Source organism: Callospermophilus lateralis, chromosome 4 (assembly GCF_048772815.1).
Source record: "Callospermophilus lateralis isolate mCalLat2 chromosome 4, mCalLat2.hap1, whole genome shotgun sequence".
Taxonomy (NCBI): domain Eukaryota; kingdom Metazoa; phylum Chordata; class Mammalia; order Rodentia; family Sciuridae; genus Callospermophilus; species Callospermophilus lateralis.
In genome coordinates this window covers 91759452-91774941 of record NC_135308.1, presented here as the reverse complement: position 1 = coordinate 91774941, position 15490 = coordinate 91759452, and the positions used below count along the sequence as shown (strand labels likewise).

General features: G+C 36.3%; 1 protein-coding gene across 1 annotated transcript in view; it reads right to left on the bottom strand.

Annotated features, from left to right (window-relative positions):
- Irag2 (inositol 1,4,5-triphosphate receptor associated 2) overlaps positions 1 to 15490 on the bottom strand; it is a 121169-nt gene that overhangs the window by 65947 nt on the left and 39732 nt on the right. Inside the window, exons 4-13 of the mRNA XM_076854213.1 lie at positions 15191 to 15278; positions 15030 to 15103; positions 13776 to 13934; positions 10195 to 10312; positions 8131 to 8181; positions 5221 to 5298; positions 2934 to 2990; positions 2287 to 2346; positions 2131 to 2195; positions 1041 to 1140 (exon numbers count right to left, since the gene is read on the bottom strand). Coding sequence (XP_076710328.1) covers positions 1041 to 1140; positions 2131 to 2195; positions 2287 to 2346; positions 2934 to 2990; positions 5221 to 5298; positions 8131 to 8181; positions 10195 to 10312; positions 13776 to 13934; positions 15030 to 15103; positions 15191 to 15278 — 850 coding nt within the window. The remainder of the gene's footprint in view (positions 1 to 1040; positions 1141 to 2130; positions 2196 to 2286; positions 2347 to 2933; positions 2991 to 5220; positions 5299 to 8130; positions 8182 to 10194; positions 10313 to 13775; positions 13935 to 15029; positions 15104 to 15190; positions 15279 to 15490) is intronic.

Genomic DNA, 15490 nt, shown 5'->3' with positions numbered 1-15490 from the left:
TATGATCAGCACTACAGTAATATAGCTACATCAATGTTTATAGCAGTTCCATTCTCCATAACCAAGTTATACAATCATACCAGATGCCTGTCAGTAGATGAATGGATTAAGAAAATGTGATGTATGTATGGCATTTGCCAGTAAATAGATGGAAATGGAGAATATCCAACTAAATGAAATAAGCTGTAGACTCAGAAAAATCAAGGGTTAAACGTTTTCTCTCTGTGTGGAAGCTAGAGCAAAGTAAGGGAAAAAGTGTATGTATGGGGTGGTGTTGGGGGTGGATAAGTTATCATTAAGGATAGAGGGAAGACCAATAGAATAGGAGACTGAGGGGGAGAAGGGGAGACAGGAAAGGGGAGAAAATATGGAATAAAATTAACAAAATCAGGCTATGTGCATTTATAAATATACATAAAGGCAAAATTCCCTGTGGTATTATGTAGAAAGTACCCATCCAATATAAATAAATGAGCTAAAGGAAGATCAGGAGTAGAAGGAGGAGAATGGGGGAGGAAGTAGTAGGGACAGTGATTAAAATCAAATTCTATGACTGTAGGATTTTTGTCAAAACAAACCTAACTACCATGTATAATTATAAAGCTTTAATTTATAAAAAAAAAAAAAAAAGCGGTTGGTTCAATTAGAGCAAAGAAATTGGTATCACTTCTGGACATCTTCGTATTTGGTATATACACATACTTTTCACATTTAGAAAATGTGAAAAAAATACTTCATGGATCTCTACTGCTACATTTATGACCCTAGGCTAGGGATCAGGGCAGGATGATGATCTTGAAAAGATTGAGAATACAAAGATTTCTAAAGTCCTGATTCACTGAATACACACATCCAAAAACCTGGGCTAGCCTTGCTAAACTTAGGCCATTACTTAGAAATGGTTCTTTCCCCCAGGCTAAGAGGTTTTAGACTTGAATTCTATAAACTCTCAACAGATATGTTCTAAACATTCTTGGACATTCACTTAATAGTAAGCTGTACATAGCTTACATAATCTCCCTCTGATTAAAATGACTTACCTCTGCAGATTGAGCTAGAATGAGCTCATAATGTAAAGATTTTTGTCCTTCAGAGACCACCCCATTGTGCTCTCCACTGACATTCAGCTGGATCCCATTTCTTAGAAAAAAAAAAAAAGTGATCCAGTCAGGTGCCTCCAACATTATGTTTGCAGTCACCAAAACAGGGCTCATTTATCACCAATAAGTGCCCATGGTGGTCAAGGATGGTACAAGGGGCTCAAGGTAGAGAGATAAGAGAGATCTATACTCCAGCAACTGAAGGCTAGTGACTCCAAGAGGTCCCAAACAAGTGGGCCACAGTTAAGTACTGAAACCAGCACTTAAAACATAAAATGTCACTAAAACATCTAGATTTCTGGCTTTCCTTCCACAATCAGAAGATGTGGGCACACAGGGTTCATATAGCCTTGATAAAACAATTAGCTGGAGCTAGGCAGAGTTGCTGCCTTTGCCTTGTGTGTTGGCAATGCCCCTTTCTCACTGCCATTCACATACCATAGGTGTGTGCACTCACCCACTGGCTTTACTGGCGTTTGTAATCTGAGTGCCTGTGCATCCTGGAGCAGCATATTGCACACTTCAGAAACAATGGTTATAACAGGGAATAATGTGTGTCAGGAAAGAGGTAAGAACAATTTGCCGTGCTTGCCCCCTGGTATTTGGAGGTGGAGCCTTTGGGAGGTACTAGCATCATAGGGGTAAAGTATTTATGAATGGGATCAGTGCCCTCGTAAGATGCCAGAGAATTAGTTAGCTCTCTTTTCTCCACGTGAAGGTACAAGAAGGAAAAGCCCTCACTAGAACCAACCCTGATGGCACCCTAATCTTAGACTTCCAGCCTCCAGAACCACGAGAAACGAGCGTTTGCTGCTGAAGACACCCAGTCCATGGTGTTTTCTTATAGCAATCCAAATTGACTGAAGTCAGGAAGGGTCACAGAAAACTGGTGAAGGAGCTCCCATGGAGAAAGGTAAAGAGAGAGCATTCAGAGGTGCCGAAGAACAAAGTGGGGCGTGACAAAGCACTGCATGCAGGTCAGGGGACCATGGCACAAGACAGAAGGCTGGCGAGGGTGGATCCTACTTACAGGACAAGTTCCTGCTGCAAGTGCTCTAACTCTTGAGCCAGTTTATTTTTATCACCTTGTAAATTCTGGAAGCAGAAATGTTAGGCTGTTTGTGTTGCTCTAGTGGGAACTTATATTTAACAGCTCTGCTTTGCAAGTTGCGAAATTATGGCATACCTCTATCACACTTCTATACTCTGTGATGGTCAACTTCAGCTCTTCTATGCTTAAATTCTTCTGAGAAATAGAAAGTGAATTAATAGCAAAAAAAAAAAAAAGTGTGTGGGGGGGAGGTTAGTTCACCAAATCATATTTATTAGATCATCAATGCAAGCCAAAAAATAGTAAAGACCCAATCATCATGATATCTTCTATCAATCTTGCTCTTTGAAAACAGAACCAATCAATGTTTGGGATTAAAAAACATATAAGTGGAGGGACAATAAGGCAACTTTATCTAATAAGTGACATTATATTCTGTTTGTGTTTCAGTGAAATCAAATCCCAAAAGGCAATTCTTAATTGTAATGATTATGATGCCATTAAAGAAAATCTTTACATGAAAGTGACCAATAAATTACTAAGTCATCCAACTTGCTCCAGTTCAAATAATACCTCAATTAACATTACTGATATTGCAAGATAAAAAGCCACCATTCTTCCCAAACACATTTTTGTGAAGTATTTTCAGAAAAATCTTAGGACCATAATAACAAAATCAGATTTTTCCTAGGGGTGAAGTTATAAAAATGACCATTTTCCTCACAATTTGGAGAAAGCTAGTCAATCACACAGGATTCTCAAAAGGAAGGGATAACACCAACCTTCTGCATAGTTGCATCTTTATTAAGCAACATATTTTCGTATGTGTGCAATTGCATCTGAAAAGAAACAAATTTAGGAAGGTCATTGGGACATTTTTTGTGAAAGGACAGTGCCATAAAATCATTCCAGTAAGGCAGACATGTTTCTGAAGCATGTATTTTTCACTTTATAACAAAGTTTCATATCCAGCCTTATAAGCCTAAAGGCAGAGGTCGCTGTCCTCACTTCAACAGTGAGGAAGCCAAAGCTCAATACTATTCAGACTTGCCCAAGGCCACCATCAGTGGCAGAGCTGAGCCCAGAATATGAGTCCAAGCTTTAGAGAAGTGCCCTTCCCTCTGTTCCACACGAAAATGAAAATCTAGATAGGACATGAGCAGATTCCATGAGAACATACAGAAAAGCCTTCTTTTAAAAAACAATTTTAAAATGTTCCAAGATTCCTTTTAGCAAAGTGAATATCAAGAATACATCAATTTCTTAAAACCAAAAGCAAACTTGTTAGCATACACTTCTAAATATAATGGAATTGACAAATACATATAAACTAAATTGAGAGCCTGGAAAAATAACTGGCAAAGCCAGAAGCAGAATCACTATCCTAATTATTCACGTTGGATTTCTCGCTATAGTTTTAACAGTATTTTCACAAAATCCTCCAAATTAAAACAAAAACAAAACTTGTAAAGTAGATAGAGATTTCATATCCATTTAACAGGTGAGCAACTTGAGACAAGGAGGTCAACTATTTGCTTAACATTATAAAGCTTTTAAGTAGAAAAGACAGGATCTGAACCCATGTCTTTGGCTCTTTCTACTGTTTATCACAGTTGCAATTTCAAAGCAGCTGTTCCTAGTGTAGAATTAATTTTAATGTCTAAATTATAACAGCTATAATATATGCCTTTGCATGTACACACACAGAGAAAACTTGAAAATGACACATAGATAAGAAATAAGTACATCATTTCAAACAATGAAAAATACTGTTCAAATAAACCACTGAGAGGATGATGACATATATTAATGAATTTGTTGATAGGTTCCTTCCATTTCCTGATAAGAATAAATGGTAGATAACAAAAGAATGTACTAAACAGACTTTACAGATATAAGATATTTTTGTAAGGTACAGTTTCTTAATCAGGGAGCAATTTTTCCTATTTCTCATTTTCCGCATTAAGAATATATAATATCTGAAATTTTCCCTGACTTAAGGATTTTAAAAATCGAAAGCTATTAAATTAGAAATTGCACTATACTTAAAAAGATAAATAACAAGTGTTGGCAAGAAGGCAGAGAAGTGTGCATCCTTATACACTGCTGGTGAAATGTATAATGGTGAAAACACTTTGGAAAATGGTCTGGCAGCTACTACAAAGGCTAAACATAGTTGGTTGTGGCAGTGCACACCTTAATCTCAGCAGCTCAGGAGGCTGAGGCAGGAGGATGTTGAATTCAAAGCCAGCCTTAGCAAAAGTGAGATGTTAAAGCAACTCAGTGAGACCCTGGCTCTAAATAAAATACAAAATAAGGCTGGGGAAGTTGCTCAGTGGTTGAATGCCCCCGAGTTCAATCCCCAGTACAAATAAAAAGTTAAAGAATCACCACATGATTCAGTAATTCTACTCCCAGGTAAATAATAAAGAGAAGTGAAAATATAGGTCAATAAACATATACACAAATTTTCATAATAGTACCAAAATAGAAATGGCTCAAATGTCCATCAACTGATGTACAAACAAAATATGATATATCCATACAATAAAATATTATTCAACAATAGAGTACTTGACATATGGAATACTGATAACATGGATGAAGTCTGAAAACATTATACTAAGTGAAAGAAGCCAATCATAAAAGAACATACATTGTATGATTCCATTTATATATGAAATGTCCAGAGCAGACAAATCTAGAGACACAGAAAATAGATTTAGTGGTTGCCTAGGACCGAAATAACTGTAAAAAAAGGTTTATTTTGGGGTGATGAAATGCTTTAAGCTTAATTTTGCTTATGGTTATACAATTCTGAATATACTAAAAACTACTGATATGTATACTTCAAGCGGATGACTTTTGTGGCAGATGAATTATGTAACAGCTGTTACCAAAAAATGAGAAAAAGAAACTGCCTTTTATATAAATAATTCAGACATTCCAAGGAGTGCAAATTTCAGAATTATAACCACAGGTTATTGTGTCATTGAGTCAAATACACTGGCATAGAATAATATTGATTTGACACAAGAAAATTTTTACCAGTATTTGAGAAGTGCTTACTTGATGCTCTGTCTCAATTTTAGATAATTCCTCAATCTTCTTTTCCAGTTTATCCATATCTATAATGTTCTTAATATTCTAATATAAAAGAAGAGGGTATTCTTAGATTTGGCACCAAGGAAAATAAAAGTCTCACAGTCAGTGACTTTTAGCAAGTGGTATTTTCACCATTAGCATTGTAATCCATCTTAAACTGAGACACAAAAGTTGATATGCTCTAGAGACAGCATGATCCTTTGAACACAACCATCGTGGATATATGCATTTTTATCCCCCACTCTACCTCAGCCACTTGCTCTCACAGTCATAGCTTCAAATTTGTTATTGCCAGTTAACCATGATCTTGTGATGTTTGACTGCAAGCATCTCACTTTTCAATCACCACCTCTTGGCTTTCCAGATTACCTCCTCCAGCACTAACAAACCTTCCCCATGGAACCTGCTATCCATGGATCTTACCACCTTTTCATTATCCTTAAAACTCTCCATGAACTTAGAACCTCTTTACCCAACTTAAATTCTTCTACAGTCAATCATTATAATCCCTACTTTCCACATGCTCAGTTCCCTTGCCCACCCCTTGGGTCTCAGCATTAAAAGAGCTTGCCATTCACCCCAGGTCAACTGCTTTCCAGTAAATATGGTGAAAGAATGAGTCAATAGGCCGGTCACAAGTTCGTGACCTTTAGCCTCCACGTCTTCTGATGATCAAATAATATAACCCTGGTATATTCACACTGCCATTGCCAATATCAAGGGTTGGCAAATGATGGCCACCTCTCATGATTCAAAGGCCAAACCTGGATGATCACTTCTCTGTAAATTAGAGCACAGCTATGCCCATTTGTTCACACATTCACTATAGCTGCTTTCACAGTACATAGGCAGAGGTAAGTAATGCATAAAGGCCCACAGATGGCAAAACCTAAAGATATTACTATATGGTCCTCTATTTAAAAAAAAAAAAAAATCCAACCCCAAGGCTATTTTATCCCTTCCCTTTCCTAAAACTTCCAATACCTCCTCCAGCATCCTCCCTCTCAGGGAACGATTTTGTTTTGTATTTCACTGAGACATTATAAATAATCAGGAGACAGTTTCCATATTTCCTGAACATACAATAAATATCTTTGGCTGCATTATACAGCATTTCCTGATTTGAACAATTGTGTCCCACACCACTATTACTGCTTCAGTCAAAGCCCCCACTAGTCTTGACTGGATCACTTCAAGCTTCCTAATTAGTTTGCTGGCTTTTTTATTGGCTCCATTACGGTAGGCTATAGACCCAGCAATGAGAATTATCTTCTTAAAACAAACTAGATTATATTATTCATTTACTCAAAACCCTCCAATAGCTGCCATCTCTGTGTTTTAAAAAATATAATAAAATAAAAACCAGAGTCCTTACAGTACCTGCGTAAGGCCCTGTGCCTCTGGCTACCTGCAGCTCTCGGCCCACATCTCTTGCCACTCATTCACTCTGCTCCAGACACAGTGGCCTTGATGCCCTCCAAAACAGCAGGCAGGCTGCGGCTGCAGAACCTAGAAAGTGTGCTGCTTCCTCTGCCTGGAATCCTCTCACAGGTAAGCCTCCTTTCCAGTTTTTAACCAAAGCCTTAATTTTGCAATGCTGCTTTTCCGGAACATGTAATTTAAATTGTACTCCCCTTTCTCGCAATTCTGTTTGCCTTTCTTTCCTCCATAGCAATAATTGCCATTAAAGACACAAGTTCTACATGAGCTTTTTTGCTAAGTCTGCATACTCAGCATTTTGAATGAAACCTACACATAGAAGACTCCCAATAACTATATGGTGAAAGAATCTGGGCCACTATTCAAACCATTTTTGCCATCATTCTTCACATTGTCACAAATTTTTGTCTCCTAAAGGAATCTTGATTGGCAGGGTTATTTGTATGACTATGCTACTATACATCAACAGTCGCAAGACTACCTCATGATGAAGAGGTTTAAATCTTCCACCTCAATTCTAAACTAGTTTCGAACAATTCTTCAATGTTGTCACTCATTTAGGTACAAGAAGATAAAACTCTTACATTAGAAGTTAATTGGAAAGGACTAGTTTCAGAAATGTCTGGCCTCACAGGTGTAACAATTCTGAATGTGATGAAGGATTCTTTACAGTTTAATTATTCTTTTATAATCTATCATGAATTTGTTTAATATCCACATGACTTGTATTTTCACTTTCTAGGCCAGTCATCATGGCTTAATAAATGCTTGATAGCCTCATAAAAAAAACTGAAACAAACAAAATTTTACATAATACTTGATATTCAAAAGATATATACAGGGAACTTTTCCCTCTAAAATAGAAATTCACTAGTGTTTTGTTCTTTCGATGCTTTAACTCTTTGCTTAAAAATACAAAGAATTATACTTTTTTTCCAGAGATTATATAATATGCATTATTAAAAAATTGCTTCATATCAATTATCTTAATCTCCAAAACAACTCTGTGGAATAAATATTTTTAGTCCAGAAAAAAAAAAAAGTTTTCCTAAGGTGATGTTTTCAATGAATTTAAGATCTAGATGTAAGACTCAAGAATCTTTCTACCTCATTCAAGGTCATAGAATATTTTTTAGAAAATCACATGCTTTCCTTCTTGATTTGGGTTTTTAAGATCAGCTCATTTAATTCTACCTTAAATCTGAATTTCTTAAATCCCACTTTTCCATGGACATTTGCAAATGTAATAAGACACCTCTGCCCTGACATGAAAATCCTTCTACTTTTCTCTACTTATAATATGACACATCACCCTACTTTTGGGCCCAGAGGGACCTGAAGCCACATGATTCTTTATTTAACTCATGGTGTTAACCCATGATCATATGATTTCCATATGTTTACCTAAGCCTGTGTTTAATGATTTCAACACACCTCTTCCTGTAGAATCTTAATCTTAAGAATCAGAGCCTGGTTTTCTGTCTCCTGAAAAGAAAAATTAGAATTATTTAAGAATTTTATGAAAGTTCCACATACTTACCTCTAAGGGCATTAACACTCTTTTCCTTTATCAACTTTAAATTTAAATGTGGTATTCATGTCACAATTGAGTACAGACTAAAAATATTTTCAATATGGGGTCAAGCCTTGGCTTGTAGTTTCTTGAGGAACTGAAAGTAGTTACTCTTCTCCCTAATTCACAGGAATAGTAGTTAAGGAGAAAAAGATAAAAAACTAAAAAAGGAACAACCTGGCTTCTTTCCTTTCTACATTAGCACCATTCTTTTATGATAGATAGCTGCCAACACAACTAGTTAAACTGCACCTTGAAACCACAACGAGTTTCAGCTTTCTCTCTGAAGCTATAGATATTCCCAGATTCAATGTTACCACAACATGTGAACATCAGAAACTTCTATAATTAACAGTCTCAAATTCAGAATCAACAGTCTCAAAATCAGAAGCATCAGAAGAAAAACTATTCCAGGACAGGATATTTATAAAAGGTTAACAGTAAATCTTGTGGGTGGGTTAAGGTAAAAACTTTGTGGAATTTTATTTCTTGTTAATATGCATTCCTTTATTTATAAAAATAAAATGAACGAGTATTGCTTTTATAACAAGATAAAAACATCTCAGGCTAGAATTTCACTGATAAAAGACTATAGGAACACACAAGCAAACATACCATGTTGTTGGCATCAGAAGACTGGAGTTCAATTTTATACCATTTATTACACAATTAACTGAGGAATCGAGACGTACCTGGACTTTATCAATTTAGCTCATTTTTAAAAGATATGAAGATATAGCAACTTCTTTTTCTATCTCACAGAATTTCTGTGATTATCAATGAGGTAAAATAGTAAAAAATCCTTTCAAAATTACAAAACACTACAGAATGCAAAGAATTAGGATTGTATAGCTAGGACTCTGCACTTTTACCAATGGTAGTTAACCTTAATGAAACCTAAGAAGAAAAGGATATTATGACACATGTGTTAAGCTTATCTCTCTCTCCTAGTCCTAGTGTAGGTAGGATAGTCATCTCTGTGTATCTAGGGGGACCCTGAGGCTTAGAGTAGTTCAATGGCTTGCCTAGAGTCACATGGAGTTGGGGCTTGAACACAGGCAGTCTCACTCCCCAGGGGGCTCTTGATCATTTCCCCATGTTGCCTCTAGTTTGGAGATCCGCAGTGGTCCCATACTGAGTCTTCCCTATAAGGCACTCAGAGTCTCAGTCACAAAGGAAATAATACCCAGTGAGTCTGGTCCTCACATCTTCCTACTAGGACAAGAGCTAAGCTAAATGAAGCAGTGCATGTTGTGAGAGGTCAAAGTGTTGATCCAGGCTGGAAACCAAGCCTCCCAATGACTTACAGACTCTAAAAACTGCTCTTTGACAAATATCTAAAGAACCAATTAGTCTGAGTGACTTTCAGCTGCCTTCACCATCAGTAATGCTAGAATTTATCAGGATTTTGAAGATTGTTACCAATGCTAAAATTCTCAGTAAAAATGATCATTTCTCTGGTATCTGAGATAAAGCTTGGTCTGAATGATTTCTTGCTCTGAAATTTCAGGACTGTGCTTATTTAGTGGAAGGAAGGACCTATGAAGTTTCTCATTAACCTGAAAGTCCTGAGAGAACTAAGAAAAAGCTGAAAGTTTGGCAGAATTTTTTTTTAATTCAACCGTTTTTTGTTTTGTTTTGTTTTTGCATCAGATATTTATGAACTGCCCATCAGACATTCTAAATAATCTAGAGATTATCTAGATCTTTATACCCATTATGAATATAATAAACACTTATAAAATTTAATCTTGATTGAAAAGAAAAGTAATTTTTAATCCTACTTGCCTATAACTTTTCTAAGTTTTCACCAATTCATTTATCAAATTATTGTCTTTTTTTTTTTTTTTTTTGCCCCAAAACAAACCCTCTTAAACTTCAGTTATGTAAACTATGGACCAATCTCACAGTACTTGATGACTTACTAATTGTTTTTTCTGGGATAAAATTAAGGCCTTCTCCTCTTCTGAAGCATTCATACTAATTTTCAGTTCCTCCAGTTCTTCTTTTAACAGACTTGTTCTCATAATAGCTTGGTGGGCACTGTGGGGGTGGGGGAAAGACAAGAGCAAAACCTCAAATATAACTGTCAAAGGCACTAAGGAAAGTCAAGAACTAATTTTGGACCCAAGCTAAAAACCACTAAAGATTTAAATCAGATGCCAATAATAATAAAAATACACCTTCTGATTGTTTAGTCCTTGGAAAAGCAACAAAATTGACAAGGGTATGACGGGAGAGGGGGGAATAAAAGAAATACAAATATATTCCTAAAACTAAAGATTTAGAAAATTCCTTTGAAATCCATCATTGGCTAAACAACATGGTTCTTTCCTCCTCCTAAATAGATGTAATATTAGTTAATGCAAATTTTACAAGTATTTACTGAATACTACTACATTCCAGGTGCTGTACCCTGCATGAGGGCTACAATGGAAGACAAGAGATATGTGGTCTTTGCCCTTAGAGAGCTTACATACTGTGGTAGAGGTGAACAGCCAAACAAATAATCGCCACAAGTCTCTACACACTATATTCCACAGAGAAATCTATTGCAGTATTTGTCATAATAGCAAAAATTGGAAACAACTTAGATGACCACCACCAGGAAACAGATTTAAATGAATGTTGGTAATCCATGCCATGGAATCACCAATTTGTATCTCTCATTTGGTTATAAACTGTCTCTGAGGGCCTCAAGAAGGTATATTTTTCTTACTAAGGAATTGCATTGATAGCTAAACTATGGAACCAAGCTAGATGACCTTCAACAGATGAATGGATAAAGAAAATGTGGTATATATACTCAATGGAATATTACTCAGCTTTAAAGAAGAGTAAAATTATTGAATTTGCCGGTAAATGGATGGAACTGGAGAATATCATGCTAAGTGAAATAAGCCATTCCCAAAGAACCAAAGGCCAAATGTTTTCTCTGATATGTGGATGCTAATTCATAAGAGCAGGGTGGGGGAGAATAGAAGTACTTTGGATTAGACAGAGGGGGATAAAGGGAGGGGAGGGAGTATGGGGGTAGGAATGATAGTAGAATGAGTCAGACATTATTACTGTATGTGCATATATGATTACATGACCTGTGTAACTCTACATCATATACAACTAGAAGAATGAGAAGTTACACTGCATTTACTTATGATGTGTCAAAATGCAGTCTACTGTCATGTATAACTAATTAGAACAAATAAAAATTAAAATTAAAAAAAGGAATTGCATTGATCATTTAGCAAATTTTTGAGCTCTAAATCTGTGACAGATGTTGTGCTAGACACTAAAGAAGGAAAAAGTATACTCCGTCGTGTGAATGCACTCTTCACTGAGTTTATAGGCTACTATGGTAAACAGTTATAGTTACCATACAATGCAATGAAAACCAAGTCTGGGGTGGATCCAGTTTCTGTGAGCACTGCATAAAAGGCAGATAACTTAGATAGTGAAAGAGTGTATGTTTTGCACAAGCAAAAGTTCATCAAGGGTCTACAGGCAGTTAGATATTGTTACAGTGTAAGGTAGAAAATGGGAAGCAGAGGCTAGGTAGCAGAGCCCCATCATGAAAGGCTTTGTAAAATTGCACATGAATTTAGATTTTATCCTAATTGCAATAGGGATCCATCCAAGTGCTTAAAGCAAAAGCATGATGTGGTTAAACTGGCATCTGCAAAGAAGAATTCCTGCCAACATGGCACATGTCTTTGAGAAAACAGGAAGCCTAGCCAGAAGACTGTTGTGGTGACCCAGGTGAAAGACAATGCTGGCTTGAATTACATGGCAGATGCAAAAGTAGGCAGAAGTCAATCTATCGAAGAGATACATTCTACTGTCATATATAAGTAATTGGAATAAAAATAAAATTAAAAAAAGGAATTGCATTGATCATTTAGATACAAAGCTGATAAAATTAATCGAGTTTGTTATTGATGTAAAAAGGAAGACTGAGGGAGAAAAAAATTAAAGAATGATTTCTGGTTATAAGCAATGAACAATGTCAAAAATAAGCAGTGATAGCCCAAAGGAACCAAGCTGTTTGTAAAGGCTTAGAGGTAGGAGAAAAGGGGTGATGCCTGGCTCAATTTAACAATGACTGAGTGCCACCAGATTCTCTGATCTTTCTGTTCATTCTGCGTTATTCAAATCTTTTCCTAACATGTTTCTTGACTATGCAAGTTAAATGCAGTCAGTTTCTAGTGCTTGCAACCAAAATTCTGACTGGCACACTCCTTCAAGGCATAGGTTTTTCCTTTTAAAAAAGCAAATTTGAATTATATGTTAATAAATAATAAGTAAGCCAATTGTGGAGAGAACCTGTAAGTATGTCCACACATACACAGAGTATATACACATGTATACATGCATACACACATACATTAGTATTCTCGTCCTCAAAAGTTTTGACCTGATCTAGTCTAGTCTGGCCAAAATTTTTAAGGGTGAGAATAATTATGACTACAGTACTTTATTGTCATTCCAAGTTAACCTAGAATTTCTCTGTTCAAGACTTTAGCACCTACAACTGTAAACATAGTCTTTATAAGATCTGTTGTTTTTCTCCTGACCATCAAGCATCACCCCCAACCCATGTCACATGTTGAACACATTTTCCTGGTATGTCTCTTGTACTTTGTCCCTTTTATCTTAAGTTAAGCCACAAGTTTTCATGTCTTATCATCCTTATAGGCTGTAGGAAACTCAAGGGCACATTTTAAACCTGGATCACCCATGAATCTCTGATGGTATTTAGCATGGGACTTTGCATAGAATAAGATGATAACTGACCCATAGAATGGTTTGGACAAATGCATCCTTGGTCCATAAGTCTACTGTACCTGATGATATCAATAATAGAACATCATTGCTAGAAATGAACTGACAAATATCTCTGGTGGGAATGTAAAATGGAATACTTTTTATGCAAAATAGTTTGGTGATTTCTCGAAATGCTAAACATAGGCGACTAAATGCCACAGCAGTTCTACTCCTACACATATATCAAAGAGAACGAAAAACGTAAGTATACACAAAAATCTGTACACAGATGTTCAAGGCTATCTTAGTCATAATAACCAAAAAGTATAAATAAGTCCATCATCTGAAGAATGGATAAAAATGTGGTATATCTATACAGAAGAACACTCTGCCACAAAAAGCCATGAAACAGTGATACCACCACCAGAAGAATAAATCTGGAAAGCACGTGCCAAGTCAAGGAAGCCAAGCATGAAGGTTCCATTTATGTGAAATGTCCAGAATAGGACAAAAACACAAAGTAGATTAGTAGTGGCCAGGGGCAAGTAAATAGGAGTGACTGTTAATGAACATTTGGTTTCTTTTGTTGAAAATATTCTTGAATTAGATAATAGTAATGACTGCACAACCTTCTGAATTTTACACTTTTAATAGATGAATTTTATGACCTGTGACTTTTATATCAATAAAAGTTTGAAAAATAAAACTAAAAGCCACCAGTGTTCAACCCCCTGCTGTGGCCCACCTTTTTATCTGAAGGCGCAATTCATTGCAATCATCTGCTAACTGGTTGTTAGCTTCTTCCAAGGTTTCTAATGCCAACTTAAACCTGTGATTTTCCTCTTCCAATTTCTGTTTGTTGAAATGTAGGTCTGCTACGTAGGTGATGAAATCAGACATCTCTCTGCAGGTGAAAGAATTAATGAGAATAATCTTCAACATCTCTCCTCTTTTCCAATCAGAAAAAAGGCATATAGTTAAGCCCAAACAGGCTTCAATGTTCTTATGAAGTATTCTACTTTACCCTCATCACCGTCATCACAAAAGTAGTTACTCATACAACAAGTATTTACTCAAACATCTATACTCCAATAGCATCAAAGATTTTTCCACAATTATCAGGCACTCAGTATTTGCCATTTGTGAAATCAACTTCCACAGCTTGATTTCTTTCTTTCTACCTCCCTGCCAGCATTTGCCTCTTTCTACACCAAAGCGTTTTCTGTTTCCACATGGGATATGGAAAATCCTGAACTTTTAAAATATAATGCACACTCATTTGAAGGATCTCAGCAGGTTTCAGCAGGCCTTTAACTAGGAAACAACTCCTAGATCTTACATGTGGCCTGTAACCACAAAGTAGTTCTCGTCTTTCCCATTATTTCGTATAGCTCGTTAATATATGTTTGACTCTTGCCCCCAGCATCAGCTCCTAAACCTAGAAACTCTGGACTGCATGTTTCATAGAATTCCAGGCCTCCTCTTTCTCTTTGCTATCTTTTCTTAGTTCTTAGGTTGGACAAATGGTTCCTACTCCGCATTTTTGCTGGATAAAATAAGGGAGAGACAGAAACATCTCTTCAATGTATAAAGTGGTGTTTCACATATTCAGTGGAAAAGAAAATTGCCCACTCATGTCTAAAATGTTCTATTAAAGAAATGCTTAAAAATAATACCCCAAAGAGCTTGAGGTTAATATCATTACCATACTTGAAATGGGACTTGTTTTTTTTGGTAAACATATGAAGTTAATGGAGAAGGGTTTCGTGAGTGGGCAAATGGTAACTCTGGATTACTAATCTTACAAGAATTCATGTTCCTAGTGAAATTGGTTCTAAAGAAGATGGTATAGCATAGTTTAAAAATTTTTAAGCCAATTATGTTAGCTCTACTGAAAAAAATAAGAGTTAAGTGACTGTAAGTAAGAATGTGGATCTATAAATTAACAAGAAAATAAGTAAAGTTGAGGCACTTGAAAAAGTATCATAAGAACACTTACAAAACTCCATTAGACAAGTCTCCACCCAGAGCCTCAAAGCTTCCAGGTGTGGAATCTGTCGTATCGCTGGTCGTCTTAACTGAAACATACAAGAGGGTTAACAAAAAGTCCATTTTCTCCAAACCGCAAGAAAGTAGCAGAACGATCCTGAAGAAACACACCCATACTCGCCCACCTGATTTTGTGCTGCCCTGTTGTTCAAAAACAGAGTCATCCATGATGCTACTCAATCTGCTCTTCACTTCTCCCCTGTATCCAAAACACAAAACCAGTGAGCTAGGATCCTTTGTCAGACCAAAGTTTTGATCATTTTTTTTTTAAAGGATGTGCTCTGTACCTTCCTAAGCAGCTATTTTTTCCTGTGTTTTAAAAATCATCTATTCATTCAATTACTTAGCGCCCAATATTGTGTCAGAGTGATAGAAAAGAAGCAGAAGGCATTGCCTGCACCAGCCATAAAC